The sequence below is a fragment of the Vulpes vulpes genome, chromosome 5 (assembly GCF_048418805.1).
Source record: "Vulpes vulpes isolate BD-2025 chromosome 5, VulVul3, whole genome shotgun sequence".
Lineage (NCBI taxonomy): Eukaryota > Metazoa > Chordata > Mammalia > Carnivora > Canidae > Vulpes > Vulpes vulpes.
The window spans coordinates 94158237-94182872 of record NC_132784.1 but is presented as its reverse complement, the minus strand read 5'-3'; the positions used below and the strand labels follow the sequence as shown (position 1 = coordinate 94182872).

Sequence of the window (24636 nt, the reverse complement as noted above, 5' to 3'; positions counted from 1 at the left end):
GATGAAATGTTCTGAATATATCTGTGAAGTCCATCTACTCCAGTGTGTCATTCAAAGCCATTGTTTCCTTGTTGGTTTTTTGCTTAGGTGATCTGTCCATTGGTGTAACTGGAGTATTAAAGTCCCCCACTATTATTGTATTATTATCAATGAGCTCCTATATGTTTGTTATTCATTGTTTTATGTATTTGGGTGCCCCCAAGTGGGGGGCATAAATATTTACTACTATTAGATTTTCTTGTTGGATAGACCCCTTTATTACCATGTAGTGCTCTTCTTCATTTCTTCTTCCATGTCCTTGGAAAGGGGAGTTCGTGCCCACTGTTGTCTGGCAAGCCCTTGCAAAAGAGGGGAAAAGCTCCCCTCATGCATTCCAGGTGTCCCTCAGATCCCTGCCTTCACCTTGACTATGCCTGGGCCATCTGCCTGCCCAGCAGGGCAGTGCACCTGTGTTCTATCCCAGGCAGGCCAGCTGAGTTTTAGAACTCAAAACTTTAGGGACCTGGCATGGTGCAGAACCTGTGCCAGTCCGCTGGGGGAGGGTCTCACCATGCTGAGATGATGTGGGTTTGTCCCAGATAGGCAGTTGTGCCAAAGTGCAGGGGCATGGAGTTTGGGATAAAGTGCATTTAAAGAGCCTGTGCTTGGGTTAACTGCCCTCAGCAGGTGTCTCTGGAAATGGTGCCTACCAGCTCTTTTTCCCCCTGGAAAGGCAATGCCACCTCTCCCAGATGTACTCCAAGAAGAGGGATCTGTCTCTCCCAGGGAGTCCCAGAGAATCTTCAGATTGCATCTTCTGCCTCCTCCCCCCCCCCCCCCAGGCTATCTGCCCTCCTCCACAGGAACACCACAGTGCCCCGAAGGCTCCTCACTGACATTGGCACAGACTTGAAAAACTCTAGTCTTTGAGCCCAACTTGTTGTAAAAACTTGCAAAAATCAGCCCCTCTCATTTTCCCAGTCAATGTCTTTGGGGAAGTGTTTTCCCTCTGTGACCCCCTCTGCTCCCCTCTCTCTCTCTCATTTCCTCTCTCTTTCTCTAGCCTCTCTCCATGACCACGGCTCCCCTCTACAGCCCCTGTGATCTATTTCTCCCCCAAATCACATTCCTGTGATTCCTTCTGCCCTTCACAATTTGACTCCTTCTCTTCTCTAGTTGCGCAGTTTGTTCTATCAGTCCTCAGATGGATTTTGTGAGTGTTCAGAATGATTTGACATGTATCTAGCTGTGTTTAAGGAATGAGGCAAGCCTAGGGTCTTCCTATTACCCTGCCATCTTACCTCCTCCTGTAGTCATTTTAATATCAAGGGTAGTTATACCTAAATAAAGCAGCAGGCAGTATTAAAAATATTAGCAGCTATAATCAGTAGGCAAAAGCTTCATATTAACATCCTGTGATCTCTTTATATGTCATTTAGTTAATTTTTTTACAGAATAAGAATCATACTGTATAAGCAGATTGTTACTTTATTACATTTATTGTGAAATAGAATATGTAAGAGTGAATAAAGTATGAATATACAGTATTAAAGATATAAGTCACTCATGTCAACAAGTAAAATGTTCCCAGCATCCCAGAAAATCCCAGTGGGTTTCTATTATGTCAATACCCCTACCTTTCCTCTGGAAGAAAATGTTATCTTCATGGTTCTAGTAATTACATTTTTGCCCTTTTTTAATAGCTTCACAGCCTCTGTACACATCTCTAATATATATGTTTGTTCTTGAATTTTATATAGCTGAAATCACTCTAAAATATCAATATGCGGGCAGCCCCGGTGGCGCAGTGGTTTAGCACCGCCTGCAGCCCAGGCCTTGATCCTGGAGACTCGGGATCGAGTCCCACGTCGGGCTCCCAGCATGGAGCCTGCTTCTCCCTCTGTCTCTCTCTCTCTCTCTGTGTCTCTAATAAATAAATAAAATATTTAAAAGATATATTTTAAAAAGATTTATTGTTGTGCCCAAGATCGCGAATCCAAGAAACCGCCAAGGAGCAGACACCGATGCAAACACACGAGGGTTTATTTACAAGCTGGAGCCTGGGACCAAGTGCACCCGACACAGCGGAGCAGGGACTTGGACCCCGAGACTAAGAGGCTTAGCAACTTTATAGGGGCCAGTGGCCAATGGGATACGCAGAAAGTTGCACCGTCACGCTGGTCCGTGGAGCCGGATTTCCGATTAGGGTGTGTCCTGGTCTTTGATTAGGGCGGGGCGGTGCCCTAAGTAATAAGCAGGTCAGCCCAAGGCGGTGCAGCCCAAAGTAGAGTCAGTCCTGCTCTGCTTGTCCAGGAGTAGGGGATTCTGTTAAATTTCCTGGGTCCCACATTTATTGGGGTACCTGGGTGGCTCAGCGGTTGAGCATCTGCCTCTGGCTCAGGGTGTGATCCTGGAGTCCCGGGATCCAGCCCCACATCAGGTTCCCTGCATGGAGTCGGCTTCTCCCTCTGCCTACATCTCTGCCTCTCTCACTGTGTCTCGCAAGAATAAATAAATAAAATATTTTTATTTTTATTTTTTAATTAATTAATTTATTTATTTATTTATTTATTTATTTATTTATTTTTATGATAGTCACAGAGAGAGAGAGGCAGAGACACAGGCAGAGGGAGAAGCAGGCTCCATGCACCGGGAGCCCGACGTGGGATTCGATCCCGGGTCTCCAGGATCGCGCCCTGGGCCAAAGGCAGGCGCCAAACCGCTGCACCACCCAGGGATCCCTATTTTTTTTAATTTATGATAGTCACACACACAGAGAGAGAGAGAGAGAGAGAGAGAGAGAGGCAGAGATACAGGCAGAGGGAGAAGCAGGCTCCATGTAGGGATCCCAACGTGGGACTCCATCCCGGGACTCCAGGACCGCGCGGTAGACAGAAGGCAGGCACTAAACCGCTGAGCCACCCAGGGATCCCCATACTTCTGTTATATCTTGAAGACATATTATTAGGTTTATGTACATAGAATGTTGGTAAGTGTATAACAGTCAACTATTCAAAAAAAAAAAGGAAAAGAAAGAGTCTTGACTTGTAGAATTCGCTAATACCCATGTTGTAAATACTCATTTTCAATTTCAAGTTACCAATGTGACATCACTAAATACTGTGTTGAGAAGAGGTGTTTATAATTATCTCCTGTGAGTTGGTATGAGACAACTCCAGCAATCATTCTAAATGTTCATACACACTTAGAATTATTACATCTTTCTGTTCAAGTAGTTCTTTTACTATTGTGAAATGGCCCTCATTTATCTAGCAATACTTTCTGCCTTAAATTATTATTTGCCTGATATTAATATAGAAGCCCTATCTTTTTATTTATTTATGCATAAGAGACATAAAGAGAGTGAGAGGCAGAGACACAGGCAGAGGGAGAAGCAGGCTCCATGCAGGGAGCCTGAGGTGAGACTTGATCCTGGGTCTCCAGGATCACGCCCTGGGCTGAAGGCGGCGCTAAACTGCTGAGCCACCGGGGCTGCCCTTAGCTAATATTTTCATAGTGTATTAGCTTTTATCATTTACTTTCAACTTATCTGTCCCTTTTTTTAAAAAAAAAAAGATTTATTTCTTTATTTGAGAGAAAGAGAGAGCATAAGCAAGGGAAGGAGCAGAAGGAGAGAATATCCAAGCAGACTCCTGTTGAGCAGAGAGCCCAAAAGGGGCTACGTCCCACGAGCCATGAGATCAGATCCTGAATCCCAAGAGTTAGATGCTTAACGGACTGAGCGACCCAGGTGCCCCAGTCCCATTTTATCAAAAGTAATCAGCATACACCAGTTTTATTTTCTGTTTTTCTCCAGTCTGTGTTGATATTTTAATTGGTGTGGTGAATCTATTTACATAAATGTAAATTGTAATTACTGATTACCAACAGTTGGACGCTTAACCGACTGAGCCATCCGGGTGCCCCATTTTCTTTTTTTTTTTTTTTTTAATTTGAGGTTTTATTTTTAAGTAATCTCTACATCTAGTGTGGGGCTCAAACTTATAACCCTGAGATTCAGAGTCACATACTCCACCAACTGAGCCAGCAAGGTGCCCCAATGAGCCAGTTTTCTACATTAACTAATCCTTGAAAACTTTGAGAATTAAAGTTAATGTCCCATTTTATAGGCAAGGAAATAGACTGATGCTGTGTGACTTGCTCAAGGTTGTACAACTAGTATGTGGTAGAGATGGGATGTAAATCGGAACTTGCCTGGCTCCAAAGCATTTCTTTTTTCCATCTCTCTGTGGGTCTTATAATGTTCCCATTACTGAAGCACTGTCGGTTTCTGTAATAGTATCTTGTTATGTGGCATTAAAGTATTCAGAACCTCCAACAAAAAAAGCTCAAGTCTAACATATTGCTATTTATTTTTTGTGTCATGTTTTCTTTGTTCTTCTATTCCTCCTTTCTTGCTTTGGTAAAATATTAATCAAATAGGGGCACCTGGGTGGCTGAGTGGTTGAGAGTCTGCCTTTGACTCAGGTCATGATCCTGAGGTCCTGGGATCAAGTCCTGCATCAGGCTCCCTGCATGGAGCCTGCTTCTCCCTCTGCCTGTGCCTGTGCCTCTCTCTCTCTCTCTCTCTCTCTCTCTCTGTCTCTCTCATTCTGTCTCTCATGGTTAAATAAAATAAAATCTTTAAAAATATATATATTAATCAAATATTCTTTACTACCTCACTGTATCATTTGTATAGGATATTTATCTCCTAATATTAAGGTTTTATAATAAGCATACCCAAATTATTATAGTCTACCCTTAATCAATACTTTCACTACATTCTAGGCTATGTAACATTAAAACAGTTTAATTTCATTTGTTATTGCTTGACATTATTATTATTATTTATTTTATTTTACTTATTCCTGAATTTTTTGCAAGCACTTTAAGACATTGTTATTGGGCAGCCCGGGTGGCTCAGCAGTTTAGCGCCCCCTTCAGCCTGGGGTGAGATCCTGGAGACCCTGACCGAGTCCCATGTCAGGCTCCCTGCACAGAGCCTGCTTCTCCCTCTGCCTGTGTCTCTGCCTCTCTCTCTCTCTCTCTCTCTCTCTGTCATGAATAAACAAATAAAATCTTTAAAAAATAATAAAAATAAGACATTGTTATTGATTTTAAGTTAATGGTCTTTTTAAAATTCTGCTAATATACACACAACACATTATTTATTATTTTTCAGTAGTCTTTTAATTAACCTGTAAATTTATTTTCTTCAGTTCTGCTCATTTAACATTACCCTTTTTTGTTTATATATGGGATCATTTTCCTTCAGCCTCAAGAGCTTTAGTGGGGCTCCTGTAGGATCAGTCTGCTATTATGGAATTCTCTCGGCTTTTGGTTTGTTTGAAAATGTTTTCTATTCTCCTTCATTTTGCATTATGTTTTCCCTGGGTTCAGAGTTGTCGCCATTTATTTTTCAGCACTTTAGAAATGCCAGCACAGGGATCCCTGGGTGGCGCAGCGGTTTGGCGCCTGCCTTTGGCTCAGGGCGCGATCCTGGAGACCCGGGATCGAATCCCACGTCGGGCTCCCGGTGCATGGAGCCTGCTCTCCTTCTGCCTGTGTCTCTGCCTCCCTCTCTCTCTCTGTGTGTGTGACTATCATAAATAAATAAAAATTGAAAAAAAAATTATTAAAAAGAAAAAAAGAAAGAAAGAAATGCCAGCACACTCAGTGTCACTCAGTGGTCTAGCGCCGCCTTCAGCCCCGGGTGTGATCCTGGAGACCCGGAATCAAGTCCCACCTCGGGCTCCCTGCATGGAGCCTGCTTCTCCCTCTGCCTGTGTCTCTGCCTCTCTTTCTCTCTGTGTGTGTCTCATGAATAAATACATAAAATCTTAAAGAAAAAAAAAAGATGCCAGCACATTGTCTTCATCCCTCAGTTGTTACTGTTACAGACATAGGTGTTATTTTTATTGTTCTCCTAAAAGAAATATGTTCTTTTCTCTGTTTTAAAGATTTTGCCTTTTTGGTTTTCAGCAAAGCCTCAGTCTAGTTTTTCTTTGTATTTACTCTTGGTGTTTTTGTTTTGTTTTTTGAGCTTTTGAATGGAGAATTGATATTTTTTTCATCAATTTTGGATACCTTTGAGCTATTCTTTCTTCAAATACTTCTGTCTTTTCTCTTTGTTAGTTTTGGAACTTTAATTAAACATACAATATCACTTGACTCTGCTCCACACATTTCCTGTAGTCTTTTTTATTTGCTGTTGGTATTTTCTACATTTATCTTTCTGCATTCATTTTGGATATTTCTACATCAGTCTTCTTCAGATTTAATATGTTTCTATTCTGCTGTGTTTGTTTGGCTCTTAAGACCATCCAATGCATCCTTATTTAAGATATTTATTTTGTAATTTTAGTATAACATATGATTATTTCTTTAGGATATCTTTGTCTTTTTACTCATTTTATCTATTAAAAACAGCTGTTTTAAAGACCTTGACTCTAACTCCAACATCTGGATCTGAGTGTCTGCTTCTATGAGCCATTTATATTTGTTTCATTTTTTGATCACTTTTTTTGCTTCTTTATGTGTTTAATTTTTTTATCCAAAGCCATATATTTCATATGAAATGTAATGATAGTGTTTATATTATTTACCTCCCATTGACTAGTGTTTGCTGTTTCTTGATCTAACGAAGAAGCAAACTCAGATGGGACTGGGTTGCCCTTCTATTTTGAGTCAGTCTACTTCTGGTTTCAAAAGTTTCAAATAGAGACCTTCTGGGCTTTTTATCAAGAACCTGATTGCTGTCTTCTTCCTCCATCCCAGAATGCTCTGAGAGATTTATCCTGCTTCTCTGGTTTTTTGACCTCTGCTTTTAAATCTCACCCTGAGTGACTTTCAAATATGGCACTGTCTTGATGAGGACATGTATATTTGAAGCAGGATCTTTTTCTTGTTGGAACTTTTACTATGAGACTCTGGGAACTTTCACTCTACTCTTAAGAAACTACTTAGGCTCCAGCAGAGCACCCTCATCCTTCAGGGTTTCAAATTTTTTCATGTTAGGCATACCTCCAAAAGTTTGTCTATTTCTTCTTTTCCTCATTAACATTCCTCCATTCAGGCAAAGCCTGATCTTCAATCCATACCTAGAGTTGGCAAAGGTACTACCAAGTAAGAAATGGCCAAAAACAATGTTTGCATAAAACAGGCCCTTCCTGTTTAGTTCATTTAGTCCTTTCTCTTCTCACAATTTCCAGTTCCTTTTAATACACACACACACACACACACACACACACACACACACGTTTGTTGTTCCAATTTGCAGTAGGAATGTATTTCTGTTCCAACTTATTCCACTGTATTTGGAATGTTCCCACTCAGGTTTGTATCGTCTTGCCATGCTTTATTTTTTTAAAGAGAATTTATCTACTTATAATTCATATTATATCTCTCTTTAATTACTTATTCAATAACTAAGTTCCCTAGTCGAGTGGAAAAGAAATACTTGAGAACAGGTACCTTGTCTCTTTTAAAATTTATTGTTTTTTTCTTCAGAACTTAGAATAGTGCCTCGTAAGTATTTTCCAAATCAATGAATGAATAGTAGAATGCAGTGCAGCAGTTAAGAGTAATATATTATCAGGACTCCTGGATGACTCAGTGGTGAGTGTCTGCCCTTGGCTCAGAGGGAGATCCTGGTCCAGAGATCGAGTCCCATATCAAGCTCTCTGTGAGGAGCCTGTTTCTCCTTCTTTCTATGTCTCTCCCTCTGTGTGTGGGGGTGTCTCAAGAATAAAAAAATAAAATATTTTTTAAAAAAGAAGAATATAGGGATGCCTGGGTGGCTCAGAGGTTAAGCGTCTGCCTTTGGCCCAGGGCCTGATCCTGGAGTCCTGGGATCGAGTCCCATATCGGGCTCCCTGCATGGAGCCTGCTTCTCTCTCTGCCTATGTCTCTGCCTCTCTCTCTGTGTGTCTCTCCTGAATAAATAAATAAAATCTTTTTTTTTTTTTTTAAAGAAGAGTATAATACCTTACCCATACTTCCAGTCTAAGAGGTGAGGGGTAGCAAATGTTCCCTCATGTTCATTTTTTTCCCTCATGTTCATTTTTAAACCTTCCATTGGTACCTAAATTTCAGCTGGCAGATTTTGCCAATAATCTCACCATTGATGACTTTTGTGTATGTTGTCCTTGCATCCCCAAAGGATAAGTCACTTCTAGCTTTCTACACTGGATGCCTCTATTGCTCCATAATCTTCATGAAGTGGTATGCACTTGTAGCTTCTCAGTTTATTTTTACATCTAATGTAGTGATAAAATAATAAATTCAATCATTATCTTGATTGAAAAAGAATAATAAAGAAATTATTTTTGTGGAAAACTTTTTACAAAATTTTTGTAGATTCAGTTTCTGTAAGGTAAAAATTATATTTTATATATTTTAAGGCATACTTTTGGAGGGACCTGTAACAGCTTAGTATTTTTAAAAACAAAAATAACCTAAATATATTATAAATTTAAATAAGTACTTTACACACTTACTTCGTTTTTATTGTTCATAGATTGTAAAGAACCTCCTCCAAGAAAAGAAACTCAAGTTTTGTCAGGTGCCTGGCCTCAACAAACATATCCAGAGGGTACTCAAGCTACATATAAATGCCGACCTGGATTTAGAACTCTTGGAGCTATTATAATGGAATGCAAGAATGGAGAATGGGTGGCTCTTAATCCATCAAGGATATGTCAGAGTAAGTAATTCATATGTTGTGAAATTTGTGAAAACTTTAGTTGTGAAATGCTGTTTGATATTGTACCGATTTTAGCTGAATTATATGACAACTGTCATTTAAATACAAAATCACATACTATCATTATTCTTAATAAGGAGTTTAATCTTCTAAAATTAAAAAAACCCTACTATACAGATAAGTTTAATTATAAAATAATAACTGCCATTGTTCACTTTTGTACGTCTTCATTCATGTCCTCTGATATAACATCAAATATCATTTTCCTCAAACTCTTACATAAAATGTGTTTCCTGTGATACATTCTAATATTATGTTATTTTTTTCATTTTAGGAAGGCCTTGTGGACATCCTGGAGATGCTTCTTTTGGTTCTTTTCATCTTGAAAGAGGAAATAAGTTTGAATATGGTGCAAAGGTTGTTTATACATGTAATGAGGGGTATGTAGTCAATATAAAAAGAAGTTTAGGGACACCTGGGTGGCTCAGCAGTTGAGGGTCTGCCTTTAGCTCAGGGCATGATCCTGGAGTTCTGGGATCAGGTCCCACACTGGGGTCTCTGCAGGGAGCCTGCTTCTCCCTCTGCCTGTGTCTCTGCCTCTCTCTCTCTCTCTCTCTCTCTCTGTGCGACTATCATAAATAAAAAAAAATAAAAATAAAAATAAAAAAATCCAAGTAAAATCTTTTTTTTTTTTTTAAATTTTATTTTATTTATTTATGATAGGCACACAGTGAGAGAGAGAGAGAGGCAGAGACATAGGCAGAGGGAGAAGCAGGCTCCATGCACCGGGAGCCTGACGTGGGATTCGATCCCGAGTCTCCAGGATCGCGCCCTGGGCCAAAGGCAGGCGCCAAACCGCTGCGCCACCCAGGGATCCCCCAAGTAAAATCTTTAAAAAAAAAAGAAGTTTATAATTGGGAGAGTTGTAATTTAGGTAATAAATATGAACGGTACTAACTAGCATTCTTGAGGTTACTTTATTTTTGTATGAGCTATTTATATTTTTTTTATTTAAATTCAAGTTGCCAGCATATAGCATAACACCCAGTGCTCTGTGAGGATTTTTCTTAGTACAAGTACCTGAAAAATTAAACCATAATGGAAATGATTATATTTGGATACCATATTATCTAAACACTGAAAAATTAAAATGAATTATATTTACTGTGGTAGAGTGTAGCTATAGGAGGGCTGGAAAATAGTATACATATAAATAAGGGCTATTCCAACAAGTCCTGACTACATTCTATTACATGCAGAGTATATAGGACAGTGGGAATGGTAACAAAATCAGATTGCATGGCACCTCCTTTGGTAAAAGCTTATAAAATTTAGGAGAAACAAATATTTTACACTGAAATAATAATAACTATCATCCTTTAAGTTTCCATGGTATGCAAATTATTATCACATGGACCAAAAATGCTACTACATTCATCATCATTGATTCTTTGTTCTTTAGCCACCTACTAGATTTTCATAGCTAATCTTAATACTATGATACCTCCTCAGTGACATTTATTCCTATTATTCTCAGCCAGGTAAAAAAACTGTTTTGTTTTGTTTTTTTAAGATTTTATTTATTTATTCATGAGAGAGAGAGAGAGAGAGGCAGAGACACAGGCAGAGGGAGAAGCAGGCTCCATGCAGGGAGCTTGACGTGGGACTCGATCCTTGGTCTCCAGGATCAGGCCCTGGGCTGAAGGCGGCGCTAAACCACTGAGCCACCCGGGCTGCCCCAAAAAAATTGTTTTGAAGAAAGTTTCATATCTGAGAAAACCAATATCATTACAATTTTATACTTCATAAGTTTAAATAGGATCAAAAAATTACAAATTGGGAGCACCTAAGTGGGTGGCTAAGTGGGCGAAGCATCTGCCTTAGGCTCAGGTCATGATCCCAGGGTCCTGGGATGGAGCCTCATGTTGGGCTCGCTGCTCAGCAGGGAGTCTGCTTCTCCCCTCTCTACTTCTCTCTGTCTTTCTCTTCTCACTTGCTTTCTATCTCTCTTTCTCAAGTAAATCAATAAATAATCTTTTAAAAAAATAAATTACAAATTGATTCTTATTATTCTTTTTTCATTTATTTCTTGATTTTAAGCAATAAAATATATTTTAAAGCTTAAGCTTTGGATAAACCTGCATCCCAAAACTCCACCACTCCATAACTATTATCATTTTAACAATTCTTCACTCTCATTTCCTCAATTATAAAAACAGAAACATAGCAGGTGCATCATAGAATTGGTGGAATAAATAAAAAAGACACATACTGAAGCCCTTTGAAGAATTCCTTAGACATTTACACCCAATAAGTCTTAGTTCTTATGAGGTTAGGCTCTGTTTGGCCACTACCTGAGGGAGATTTTTCAAAGACATTTTCAGCCCATCTGGGCCTAAACTTTCTAATTGCCTCTCCTCTGAAATATACCTTTCAATCCAGGCTAGTCTGGCCGCTTTAGGTTCCACATTTGACTTGGCAAAAGAGATCAAAACTCCTTCCACTTGATTCTCTAAATCTCAGTAATAAGCACTATTTATAATTTGGTGAAGAAATTTGCTACATATTTCACCTCTGACTCTGGCTATTCTTAATTCATCTTTGCTTCCTTATGCTTATATAAATTATGGGCAAACTCTGTTAGAGACTCTGTAAGAGTAACTATCTCCACCATTCACCTTGGGCCTCCAACAAGGACTACGTATTCATCAATGAATTAAAAATCCTTGGACCTTGCAAAATAAACAAGCATCAGTATTTCATGCTATTTTAAAATTTTTAAGGGATTATTTTACCTATCTGAGGGAATGTAACTCTTTGTTGACCCAGTTGTGGAATCCATGTAGAATGGGTTTACTACATCCATGGTTCTGCCAGTCAACTGACCCGTTTTGATCCCTTGCCTCCACCCACCTTTTCTCTGTCTAATATCACTTTAGCTGAATACTAGCTGCTTATCAAGATATTCAATATGGATATTCAGTTTCAGTATCCTACATGTAGATAGTTTTATGGAAGCACTTTGCCAAAAGTTTTTCTGGCATTTTGCCTGGTTAGGGTTGCAGAAATATGAGCTGTTACTTTTCCCCAATCACCAACATTTAGATAATCTTTTTCTTCCTCCTCTCCCTACATATGTGGACCTTCGGTAGTTTTCTGTAGAATTTTGCAGAATTCCTGAAAAAGCTTTGGGGGAGCAAGTGGGTTTCTCATGTAGATGGAAAATGTGAACCAGGAAACCTACTTTCTCTGTTGGAATGGGATACAAGTAGAGGAGACAGAGAAGGAATTTTAGTAGCCAATTATCAAAAGAAATAGCCATTTATTTTGTTCCTTTGTATGACAGAAATATAGAGTAAATGTTTGTCTTCAAGTTCTGTGACTCTCATTTAATCTATTGAAATTTTTTTTTCCTTTAGAGAGTTAGGAACAAATCAGTAACATTCAAAGAAAGATAAGTATATTTTGAGGGAGAAAGTTTTTCCTTACTTGTTTAATGAATGAAACAATCCTTATTTGTAGAGCAAGGAAACATTTGTCTAGGTAGAATTATTTAGAAGTGTAGGAAAGTTTTGTTCTCAAAATTATCTCTCTTGTGGTTATCAAAATGCTGCCCATTATTTTGTTTTTGAGAAAAGGATTTTTCCTCTAGCTGTCCACTGTAACCTTAAGAAGGATGCTTTGACTTGACCTAAAGCCTCTGGTAATGATTGCACATTTTGCATCTGTCTGAAGGAACACTCACTCAAGTAGAGCATTCTAGATTTTAAGAATGGGCTTGATTAGTTACCACAGTTAGAAAATTTTGACATTGGATAGGTTATATAAGCAAACTGACTTGATGACTACACTCTGGAAAAATTAATTAAAATAATAAAAAATTTAAATATAAACAATAAACCACATGCTAAGAAATTTGGACTAGTGCTACCCTTGATTAGGTAAAAAGCTCAAAATGTTCCAAAAATATTATTGTGGAGGGTAGGAGTATGAAATAAGACTGGAGGAAGGTAACATATTATTAGCTCTTGGTTACTACCATGTTTTTGGTTTTTGGCTTTGGGTCAAGGAGGTTATAACATTGTTAAGTGTAACTAATTGACTCAATGAAAAGATAAAAAGGTATTGTGCACAAAATCATAATGAGTTTGTATTGTGAACCAAGGATTATGAGTATTCCAAGTCCACATGCCTGAAGACTTGAGGGTCTTTCTTAAGTAAGAAAGAAAGAAATGGAAAGAAACAAAGAAAAGAGAATTTAAGAAAGGAGAAATAAATTTAAGAAAGAAGAAAAAGAAAGAAGAAAGAAAGAAAGAAAGAAAGAAAGAAAGAAAGAAAGAAAGAAAAGAAAGAAAAGAAAAAAAGAGGAGGGAAGATGCAATAGAGGAAGGAAGGAGGAAGGAAATGCATATGCTGCTAATTTTCTCTGAAATGGAGTTTCTGGGCATTCAGATGGTCTCAAAATTGCATATAAATACATATTAGCTCACGACTCTGTTATTTTTGGTTTTCAGGTATCAGTTAATAGGTAGGATTAATTTCCGTGAGTGTGAACCAGATGGATGGACCAATGATATTCCTATATGTGAAGGTATATGTCAAGTTGATTTACTAATATATTCAAATATTTAAAATATATAAGATTTTTTGAGATGTTTTACATTTAAATATCCTTAAAGTTTATAATTAAATATTTTTTACTCAGAGTGGCTTCTACTACAGTACAGAATGAATATCTAGACTTTTTATTACTACATTATTTTATGTTTCATTAACCAAATATGAATACAGTCTCATCTAATCTAATGTTCGAAGTATCAGAGATTAGGAAATCTAAAACCTATTTTCCTTTTCTTTTGGATTCTAACCACTAGAAAAAAAAAAACACAAGTATCAGATTTTCAGCTTTATTAATCAAGCCATTTTCATTCAAGAACCACCCAAATGCAGGGATTTCCAGTAACATCTGAAGTGATGAACATGAGTTTGACATGTCTCCCCTCTTGTGTTGCAAGGGAGATTTTCTTGTGGTCTTAGTCTTACTGAAAAGAGACAGGAAGTTAGGAAGAGCTCTGCTTTTTCTTACTGATCCATAAAGCAAAGAGTAAGAATGAGAAAATATAGATCCTGTTTCCAAATATTGAGCTAATAATCCCAATCTCTAGTCCTCATGGAAATAAGAGATGAGTCAGAATAGCCTTTCCTAGTTTCATGCTGAGGAATAAGTAGAGGGGAAGAGGGGAGGAGGAGGGAAGCAGGAAGGGAAAGAGAAGGAAGGAGGAGGAGGAGGCAAGATGTAGAGGAGGAGGGTGAGGAAGGTGAGGAGGGGGGAAGGAAGAAGAAGAGGAGAAATGCAATCACTCAAAAATCCTGTTACCTAAAGAAGAGAATGAAAGATCTTTCATCTACAGAAATGAGGGGAAAGATCTAAATGCTTTAAGGAACATCTACAAAGGAATCACCTGAAGTGTTTATTTAATGCTGAAAATTTTGGTTATTGAAAACCTATTACATCAGTATCTCTCGGGTAATAGAGCAGGAAGATGGCCATAGAATTTCCATTTTAATTCTATCCTGAATGATTCTACTATAAAATAAAGTTGAAATACCATAACCTAAGAGATACTGGAAAATATGAAGTAAAATCAAAGGGAGTACTCAGATTATTTTGAGCACTGACATGAGAGAGGAAGGAAAATTAAGGACTATTTGTCTATTGAAGTAAATAGAAAGTTTTCTGCAATACCTTTTAGGACTATAGTGTCATATTATTCTGGGGCTTAAGTGAAAATTTTTATTTAATTATCCCAAGCTTTATATTTTTCAATCATTTAAGAAACACTTGTTTGTTACTATAAAAAAGTAATTTTTTGTCATTCAAATAAATAATTTTCTTTGTCCACTTTCATAGAAAACAATGAGACATAAGCTTATTGTTGTTGTTGTTTTAATTTACAAGCCTTTATATCTGACAAACAGTTGGAATGATCAGAGTCACCTGGGTGGCTCAGTGACTGAGCATCTGTCTTTGACTCAGGGGATGATCCCAGGGTCCTGGGATCGAGTCCCACATCAGGATCCCCACAAGGAGCCTGCTTCTCCTTCTGCCTGTGTCTCTGCCCCTCTCTCTGTGTCTCTCATGAATAAATAAATAAATAAAATCTTTTTAAAAAATGGAGTTGTCAAATTCTAATAAGAAAAGTTATATTTATTTTTTCAGTTGTTAAGTGTTTACCAGTGACAGAACCAGAGAATGGAAGACTTGCCAGTATTGCATTGGAATCAGACCAAGAATATACTTTTGGACATGTAGTACGATTTGAGTGTAATTCAGGTTTCATGCTTGATGGGCCTTCAGAAATCCATTGCTCAGCAAATGGTATTTGGAGTGCGGAACAACCGAGATGTGTGGGTAAGATATACTTACTGATCATGTGATTGAATGATTTTAGTTTTTCTCATGAAAATAGGCATTTTAAAATATTGTGCATCCTAAAGAGTATAATAGTAATAACTAACATTTATTCAGCACTTATTATTTGCCAGTTAGTTGATCCAAGTTCCTTACATGTGTCATTCCATTTAATCTTCAAAATGTCTGTGATTTATGCACTATTTTCCTCTCTCTTTTATAATTGAGGACACTGTTGCAAAAAAAGTTAAATCTTATGATCAAGGTTATCATGACATAAATGGTAGAGTTAAGATTCAAACCTAGATCATCTGAAACTAAAGTTCATGGTCTTAACCATGATTAAACTGTAATTGGCTTTCATGGCTCAAATAGTAAGCATTTCTGCTGCAAGTTTTAATATTGGCCTATAGAATAGGCTCTCTTTTCATTTGAAAAGTCAAAAATTCATTATTTATTTCCATGAATGATGATGACAATTCTGTTCTTGAATAATACTTCTAGAAAAGGGTCCTGTTTTATATATATACTGTAAGTTAGATAAGTATGTGGAAAGGAATTGCATCCACTAAATAAATTTTTGCCTTTTAAAAAAAATTCTATAGTAAACCGTAAGTCAAGATTTCTTTAGTTATAATACTACTAACCAGTACATCATGACCAGTCTGATGATTTAGGCTTTTGTCATGAAACCTTATGGTCAATTTATTTAAAATGCCATACTTAATTTTACCTATACTTGTTCAGCAGAAATTTCTGCCATATTTGTTTTTTTAACTTTATCTAAAATCTCTTTTTTTAAAAAATTTTTTATTTATGTATGATAGTCACAGAGAGAGAGAGAGAGAGAGGCAGAGACACAGGCAGAGGGAGAAGCAGGCTCCATGCACCGGGAGCCTGATGTGGGATTCGATCCCGCATCTCCAGGATCACGCCCTGGGCCAAAGGCAGGCGCCAAATCGCTGTGCCACCCAGGGATCCCTAAAATCTCTTGATTATTTTCACTTTCTTAGTCTAGTCTAACCAAAAAGGAGATGCAGAGAAAAGCATTCCTCTCCTTAAAAGCTCTAACTGAACTAGTTCTTCAAGTCAGTAAATTGTAAACATTTATATTCAGCACAGCAAATACTGTATATTCTAGAGGTTCACAGATGGGGTTTCCTTCTTAAAAATAATTCCTGTGGTTAGCTAAACCTTCCTGGAGTAACTAATACATACAATACATTTTAAAGGAAGAATGAGACTTTTTCAAATGAAGTTGAGGAGGAGAAAAGCATACCAGTCACAGGAACACATGGAGAGGAAGGTACAAATACAGGGATCTTCTGTAAGTGTGAGGCTCCTCTGTTCTCATGTCCTCGGGGGGTCCTCGTGTAGGATGCATGCAAGGGTAAGTCAGTGATGGGTTGAAGATAAGCCAGTACAAGGTTCTAAGGTGCTATATGTCATGCTGAAGAATTTGGCTTTTATTCAGACTGAATTGAGAATCAATGGAGAATTTTTAAATGGAGCAATGAAGGGACAAGAAAAAAGGCCATTAAGTTACCGTCAGGAAAACAGATTAAAAAGATGGGAGAATTAGATTTGTTGCTATAATTCCAGGGGAAAATATTTGAGAGAAAATGAGGCCAAAGATGATGGTCAGTTTTTTTTCAACAGAAAATTTTGATGGATAGTGATGCCGCAAAAGCAGATCAGTTACTTTTCAGAGATGTAATGGCAATAGGTTAAATGAACTTCTTTGACAAAGTGTTTTGCCAACAATTACTGTTATCAATAACTAGAAAATAATGTAATTTTGCAAGTCATTCAGTGAAAACACTTATCACAATAAGCCTATATAGCTATACTCAATTTTATATATACAGTTGATGAACATTACTGACTGCTGTTTATTTGAAAAGGACTAATTTATCTTCAAACCAAATAAAATTAACAACATCATTTTATTCAGAATTTTACCTTCCTTTAAAAATGAAAATTAAGAACAGCAGATATTATTCAAGCATTCAAGCCAACATAGAACTTTTGTTTGGTTGCCTGATTTACCTAATGGAAACAAAATTTGTGTCTATAATATAAATATGTCTTAGATGAGCCCTTTAATATATAACAAACATCTTGGAATTTAATCTCTTATATTTAGAAATTTCCTGCCAAAAGCCAGAAATTATAAACGGATATCTTACTTTTGAGAAACAAACTTACAAGGAAAATGAACGACTTCATTATAAATGTCACAAGGGTTATGAATACAGTGAAAGAGGAGATACTGTATGTACTAAACTTGGATGGATTCCAAGTCCTTCATGTAAAGGTAATGTTATATTTCTTTTCTATATGTTTTGCTGCATATTTTATAAATTGTTTTCATTCATATACTCCCTACAGTTAAGTAGTTTTTTTTCTCACAATGGAGTATTAATATTTATATGAGTCAACTATTGTATACTTAACATTTCGTATGCAAGGCCCAAAAGGCAAGTCTAGAGGAGAGCCACGGCTATAACAGGCTTCCTAATTCCAGGTATATACTTTGCTCAGGTTGCTTTTGTAAAGCCCAACATTTAGCTTAAAAAAGTAAATTATATTAACACCAGATAAGGAAACTCTCAGCTGACAATGGAAGTAACTGGAGATTTCATTAATCCACAGGCCTAATATGAATCAATGGTGATGATAATGCTGGGGAAAAAAACAAAACAAAACAAAAACACCTCTTTTAGGCTTCATAATTGAAGGATTTTGTTGTACAGAGCAAGAATCCATCCCAACTGTGTTTGGTGCCCACCAAAAGTTATGTCTGGGATATTGTGTTCTACTTAGCTTACCTCATTTTAAAAGAGTTGGGTCTCTTGGGCAGCCCTGGTGGCTTAGCGGTTTAGTGCAGCCTTCAGCCCAGGGTGTGATCCTGGAGACCCGGGATCGAGTCCCACGTCGGGCTCCCTGCATGGAGCCTGCTTCTCCCTCTGCCTGTGTCTCTGCTTCTTTCTGTCTCTAATAAATAAAATCTTAAAAAAAAAAAAAAAAGAGTTGGGTCTCAAACTATCATGGCCTAGAAGAGAGAATGTAGATAGTTGAGTTTAGGAAATCATATTAGAAGAATAGCAAGAAGATATAGTTATAACACAGTAACAACTGTGTTGAGATTTGCAAACATTTATTGGAAAAGAGTAAGTCGTCTTCTGATGAGGGCTGCAGCAGTGTATGAAACAAATAATAAGTGCTATGAAATCAGAAGTCAAGTGCCCTTCTAAAAAGGTAAGTTTTACAGATACTGTCATACAGTGGGCCCGGGTAGGTGGGGAGATGGTGAGAAGAGTTAAATTCTCAAGAGCCCTTTGAACTTTTAATCGTATGATTTATAATTACATGCATAAACCTTGTTTAATGAGCCTCTTTTATAAAAACTAGAGTTAGCTTTTGAGTCAATTTTATTTTTTTTAAATTGGTTTTATTTGACTTTTTTTGTTTTAAGTAAGCTCTCCACACAACATAGGGTTTCAAATCACAACTCTGAGATCAAGAGTCACATGCTCTACTGACTAAGCCGGCCAGGCACCACCACCACCCCCTGCAAAAAAAAAAAAAAAAAAAAAAAAAAGATAGATAGATAGATAGATAGATAGATAGATAGATAGATAGATGGAGTCCACAAACAGCTCTTTGGAAAATATATCCTCCCACCTTCAGGCATTATTTTTTTTTTTTTTTTTTTTTTTACCTTCAGGCATTATTAAGAAAATATTTTAGAAAGAGGTTAATGAACACAAAACAATGATCACTCAAATTAGATCCCTGTTCAGCTGATGTTGTGTGGAATCTAGCTGTTTGTCTTCATGACATTCATGGTTCATACACAAAGAACATGGGTGCACAGGTCCCCTGGCCTTAACTTCTGCCATATGTTTTACTTCCAGAGCCTCACTCAAAATATTTAGATCAATTATCCATCCAGTCATCAAAATATAGACCAATTATTTTATATCAGTCCCCTTGTCCTGTATAAACGTTAGAATAAATCATCATTCCAGGTTTCAATGAAGTTAGTTTCTTCAAAGTAAGACCTCAGAATCTGAATTCATTTTTTCTTCAACATAAGTTACAGGGTTTTTTTTTCCTATTTATGCTCATTCCAATGTAGTTCTGAAGGGACCCTACTCATTATATTAACTGTAAGAATCAAGGAATAGAGACATCATCTTTTCATGGCTTTTCCTTAATCAGCTATGGAAAAAGGAACATAAATCACACAATAGCTTTTCAAACTTCCTCCTTTAAGGGAAACATGTTATTTTACACTCATTTTATTGTCCTATGCAAGTCATAGGGTCATGTCTACTTCAAATGAATAGTGATATGCAATCCTTCTAACCATCTGGAAGGAAGAGACTTGCAATATTTGTAAACAGTCCTGATGAGAACCATAGATGCCAAGGAAGTTGAAGAATAATTGGAAAAAATAGTCAAAGTGATGTCATGAATTTATTACCACATATGGAATATGATGATGTATGTAATGGCTTTGGAGAAAGGAGATTCAAGAGTGCAGGGGGCACAGATCATCAGATGAGAGATATAGTGGTGGGACATGAGTGATATATGGTGGGAAGGATATCAGACTATACTCATATTAATCCCATTTTGTGCTGTGATAGGGACAAAAAAATAATATCCACCTCCTTTATTTTTATGTACTTGATTATTTTAATGGGTAGTTATTTCTGTTATCTACATGTCCTTTTTTTGTTTGTTTTTTCAGAAGCACTATGTCCTCCTCCTAATATTCGAAATGGTGACTACACACCTAAAGCCACCAAATACAGAAGTGGAGATGAAATCACATATCATTGTAAAAGTGGCTTTTTTTCAACAATCTATGGAAATAAGGCAACATGTACTGATGTAGGCTGGGTACCTCTGCCAAGATGTAGTTGTAAGTTCCAATCATATCTTGACCTACTTCTTATTCTGAAATTGCTGTCTTTAAGACCCTTACAAAAGATCCTATCATCAGAATAAAACAGACTTTGTGATGTGTTAAACAATTATAATGAAAGGATTGATTAATTGATTGAGATATAATTGACATATAACATTATCTTAGTTTTGGCTTACAACACAATTTGATATTTGTATATCCTTTGAAATAATTATAAACACAATTCTACTTAAATCCATCACCATACATAGTTACAAATTTTTTTCCTTGTGGAAAAACTTTTAAGATTTACTCTTTAACAGCTTTCAAATATACAATGTGGTATTAATAACTAGAGTTACCATGCTATACATTACATCCCTGTAATTAAATTATTTTATTATTGGAAGTTTGTACCTTTTGACCTCCTTTGCCCATTTCTCCCACCCCCCATGCCCTGCCTCCAACAACCACCAATCTGTTCTCCTTATCTAAGAGCATGGTATTTTCAGATTCCAAATATAGCTCGTATGTTATTCGTCTTTGTCTGATATACTTCACATAGTATAGTGCCCTCAAATCCATCCACGTCATCACAAATGGCAATATTTCCTTCTTTTTTTTGGCTGAATAGTATATATACTTTTTTCCTTATGCACTCTTCCAACAATGGACATTTAGATTGTGTCTACAGCCTGGCTATTGTAAATAATGCCGCAGTGAACATGGGGTACATATATCTTTTCGAGCTAGTGTTTTCCTCAAATAAATACCTGGAAGTGGAATTGCTGGATTATATGGTAGTTCTATTAATTATTTGAGAAATCATACTGTTCCATAGTGGCTGCACCAATCTACAACCCCACTAAAAATGAAGAAAGGTTCCCTTTCCTCTACAACCACACCAGCACTTGTTACTTTTTTCTTTTTGATGACAGCCATTTTAACAAGTGTGAAGTAATATTGTGGTTTCAGTTTTCATTTCTCTGCTGAAAAGTGAAGTTGAGAATCTTTTTTATGCCTGTTGGCCAATTTCTTTCTATTTCTTCTTTAAAAAACGTCTATCCAGATCCTCTGCCCATGTTTTATTCAGATTGGGCTTTTTTTATGTTATTGAATTGTATGAGTTTTTATTTTTTTCCGTCTTCCTACCTTGTTAGCAGTGAAACCCTTTCTCTCTGTAGCATTCCAGGTGTTCTCTCTTTAAATCTCAGGTTGAATTCTTAGGTTTTTCAGGATGGTTTGAAAGTTATCTAGGTAAGTTGGGGGGCCAGGTGAGGTGAGGACCCTTCTCCTCCATCATCTTGCCCCACCTCCTCGAATTGTATGAGTTTTTAAGTATATTTGGGATATTTACCCCTTATCGGTTATATGATTTGCAAATATTTTCTTCTATTCAGTAGGTTGCTTTTTCAGTCTGTTGATGGTTTCCTTTGTTATGCAGAAATTTATAGTTTAATGCATCCCCACTTGTATAGTTTTGCCTATGCTGCCTTTGTTTTGTGTCAAATCTAAAAAATAATTACCAAGATCAATGTCAAAGGAACTTATCCCTTATGTTTTCTTTTAGAAGTTTTATGGTTTCAGGTCTCACATGCAAGTCCTTAAGCCATTTTGTGTTAGTTTTGGTATATGGGGTAAGTGGTGGTCCAAATCATTCTTTTGCATGTGGCTGTCCAGTTTGCTCAATGCCATTTATTGAAGAGACTATCCTCTCCCCACTGTATATTTTTGGCTTCTTTTTCATTATCTGACCTTATATGTGTGAGTTTATTTCTAGCTCTTTATTCTGTTCTTATTATTCTATGTGTCTGTCATTATGCCAAGGCCATAGTTTTGGTTACTCTAGCTTTGTAACATAGTTTGAAACCAAGAAATATGATGCCTCCAGGTTTGTTCTTTACCAAGATTTTTTTTAGCTATTTGGACCCTTTCATGGTTCCAAGCAAATTTTAGGATTGTTTGTTCTATTTCTGTGAAAAATACCATTGGATTTTTGATAGGAATTGCATTGAAACTATAGGTTACTTTGAGAGGTAAGGATATTTTAACAATAGCAACTCTTCCAATCTCTGAACATGGACTATCTTTCATTTATTTTATCATTGTCTTGTAGGTTTCAGGGTGCAGATCTTTTACCTCCTTGGAAAGATTTATTCCTAGATATTTTATCCTTTTTGATTCTATTGTAAATGGGACTGTTTTCTTAATTTTTCTTCCTGATAGTTTATGATCAGTGCATAGAAACATAGCAGATTTTTGTACATTGATTTTGTATCCTGCAACTTCAAATTCAGTCATCAATTCAAACAAGTTTTGGTGGAGTTTTTAGGGTTTTCTGTGTATAATATCACATCATCTGAAAAGAGTAAAAGTTTTACTTCTTCCTTTCTGAGTGGATGCCTTTTAATTCTTTTTCTTGCCTAATAACTCTAGGCAGGACCTCTAATACTATGTTCAATAAAAGTCGTGGGATTAAGCATTCTTATCTTGTTCCTGGTCTTAGAGGAAAAGCTTTTTTTTTTTTTTTTTTTTTTTTTTGAGGAAAAGCTTTTCACTATTGAATATAAAGTTGGTGTGAGTTGGTCATATACAGACTTTATTACAATGAGGTATGTTCCCTCTACACCCACTTTGTTGAGAGTTTCATCATAAAAGATGTTGAATGTTATCAAATGCTTTTTGTGCACCTATTGAGATGATCATATGATTTTTTTAAAAGATTTATTTATTTTTTTAAGATTGTGTTTATTTATTCATGAGAGACACAGAGAGAGAGAGGCAGAGACACAGGCAGAGGGAGAAGCAGGCTGCATGCAGGAAGCCTGAGGTGGAACTCGATCCTGGGGTCCCCAGGATCAGGCCCTAGACTGAAGGCAGTGCTAAACCGATGAGCCACCCGGGCTGCCCAATCATATGATTTTTAACCTTTATTTTCTCAATTAGTGTATCACATTGATTTGGGATGTGGAACCATCCTTGCATCCCTGGAATGAATCTTACTTGGTCAAAGTTTATTATCCTTTTAATGTATTGTTGAAATCAGTTTGCAAATATTTTGTTGAATATTTTTACATGTATTTTTTCAGGTATTGGTCTGTAATTTTCTTTTCTTGTAGTATCCTTCTCTGGTTTGGGTAGCAGGGTAACACTGGCCTCAAAAAATGACTTCCGGGCAGCCCAGGTGGCTCAGCGGTTTAGCTCCGCCTTTAGCCCAAGGTGTGATCCTAGACACCCGGGATCGAGTCCCATATCAGGCTCCCTGCCTGGGACCTGCTTCTCCCTCTGCCTGTGTCTCTGCCTCTCTCTCTCTATGTATCTCATGAATAAATAAATAAAATCTTTTAAAAAAATGACTTCAGAAGTGTTCCACCAGTGAAGCCATCTGATCTTGGACTTTTGTTTATTAGGGGGGGTTTGATCCCTGATTTAGTCTCCTTACTAGTAATTAGTCTTTAGGATTTTCTGTTTCTTCATGACTCAGTTTTAGTAGGTTGTATGTTTCTAGGAGTTTATCCAGTTCTTCTATGTTGTACAATTTATTGGTGTATAATTGTGCATAGTAGTCTCTTTTGAGCCTTTATATTTCCCTGGCATCAGTTGTATGTCTCCTTTTTCATTTCTGATTATGTGTGTGTGTGTGTGTATTTTTTTCTTGGTGAATCTAGTTAAAGGTTTGTCAATTTTGTTTTTATCTGGGGATCCCTGGGTGGCTCAGTGGTTTAGTGCCTGCCTTGGCCCAGGTGTGATCCTGGAGTCCTGGGATCGAGTCCCATGTCAGGCTCCCTGCATGGAGCCTGCTTCTCCCTCTGCCTGTGTCTCTGCCTCTCTCTCTCTCTCATGAATAAATAAAATCTTTTTTTTTTAATGGTTTTTATCTTTTCAGAATTCTGCTTTTAGTTTTATCTTTTTTATTGATAGTTCTATTGATATTTTCTATTTTTTAAGCTTTTATTTTGCTTATTTCCACTCTGATATTTGTCAGTTACTATCTTCTATTTACTTTAGACATTGTTTGTTCTTCATTTTCTAGCTCCTGGAGGTGTAAAGTTGGTTCATTTGAGATTTCTTGCTTCTTGATGTAAGCAAGTTCTATGAGTTTCCCTCATAGAACTGCTTTTGGTCATCCTGTAAGTTTTGCTATGTTGTATTTCCATTTTCATTTGCCTATAGGTATTTTTGATCCTCTTTTTAAAAATTTGACCCACCTGTTGTTCAATAACATGTTGTTTAATTTTCATGTATTTGTGGATTCTCAGTTTTCTTATAATTAATTTACTAGTTTCACACCATGTGGTCAAAAAAGATACTTGATATTTTAATCTTTTTAATATTATTAAGACTTGTTTTGTAGTGTAACATATGTCCATCCTAAGAATGTTCCATGTGTACTTAATAAGAGTTTGTATTCTGATAGTTTTAGATGGATATTCTGTGTATGCCTGTTAAGTCCATCTGGTCAAAAATGTCACTGTATGTCAGTGTCTCCTTGTTGAATTTCTTTTTTTTTTTTAAGATTTTATTTATTTATTCATGAGTGAGAGAGGCAGAGACACAGGCAGAGGGAGAAGCAGGCTCCATACAGGGAACCCGACTTGGGACTCAATCCCAGCCCCC

General features: G+C 36.9%; 1 protein-coding gene across 1 annotated transcript in view; it reads left to right on the top strand.

Moving 5' to 3' along the window:
• CFH (complement factor H) overlaps positions 1-24636 on the top strand; it is a 78656-nt gene that overhangs the window by 11268 nt on the left and 42752 nt on the right. Inside the window, exons 2-7 of the mRNA XM_025991355.2 lie at positions 8501-8686; positions 9021-9126; positions 13201-13277; positions 14907-15098; positions 17245-17415; positions 19861-20034. Coding sequence (XP_025847140.2) covers positions 8501-8686; positions 9021-9126; positions 13201-13277; positions 14907-15098; positions 17245-17415; positions 19861-20034 — 906 coding nt within the window. The remainder of the gene's footprint in view (positions 1-8500; positions 8687-9020; positions 9127-13200; positions 13278-14906; positions 15099-17244; positions 17416-19860; positions 20035-24636) is intronic.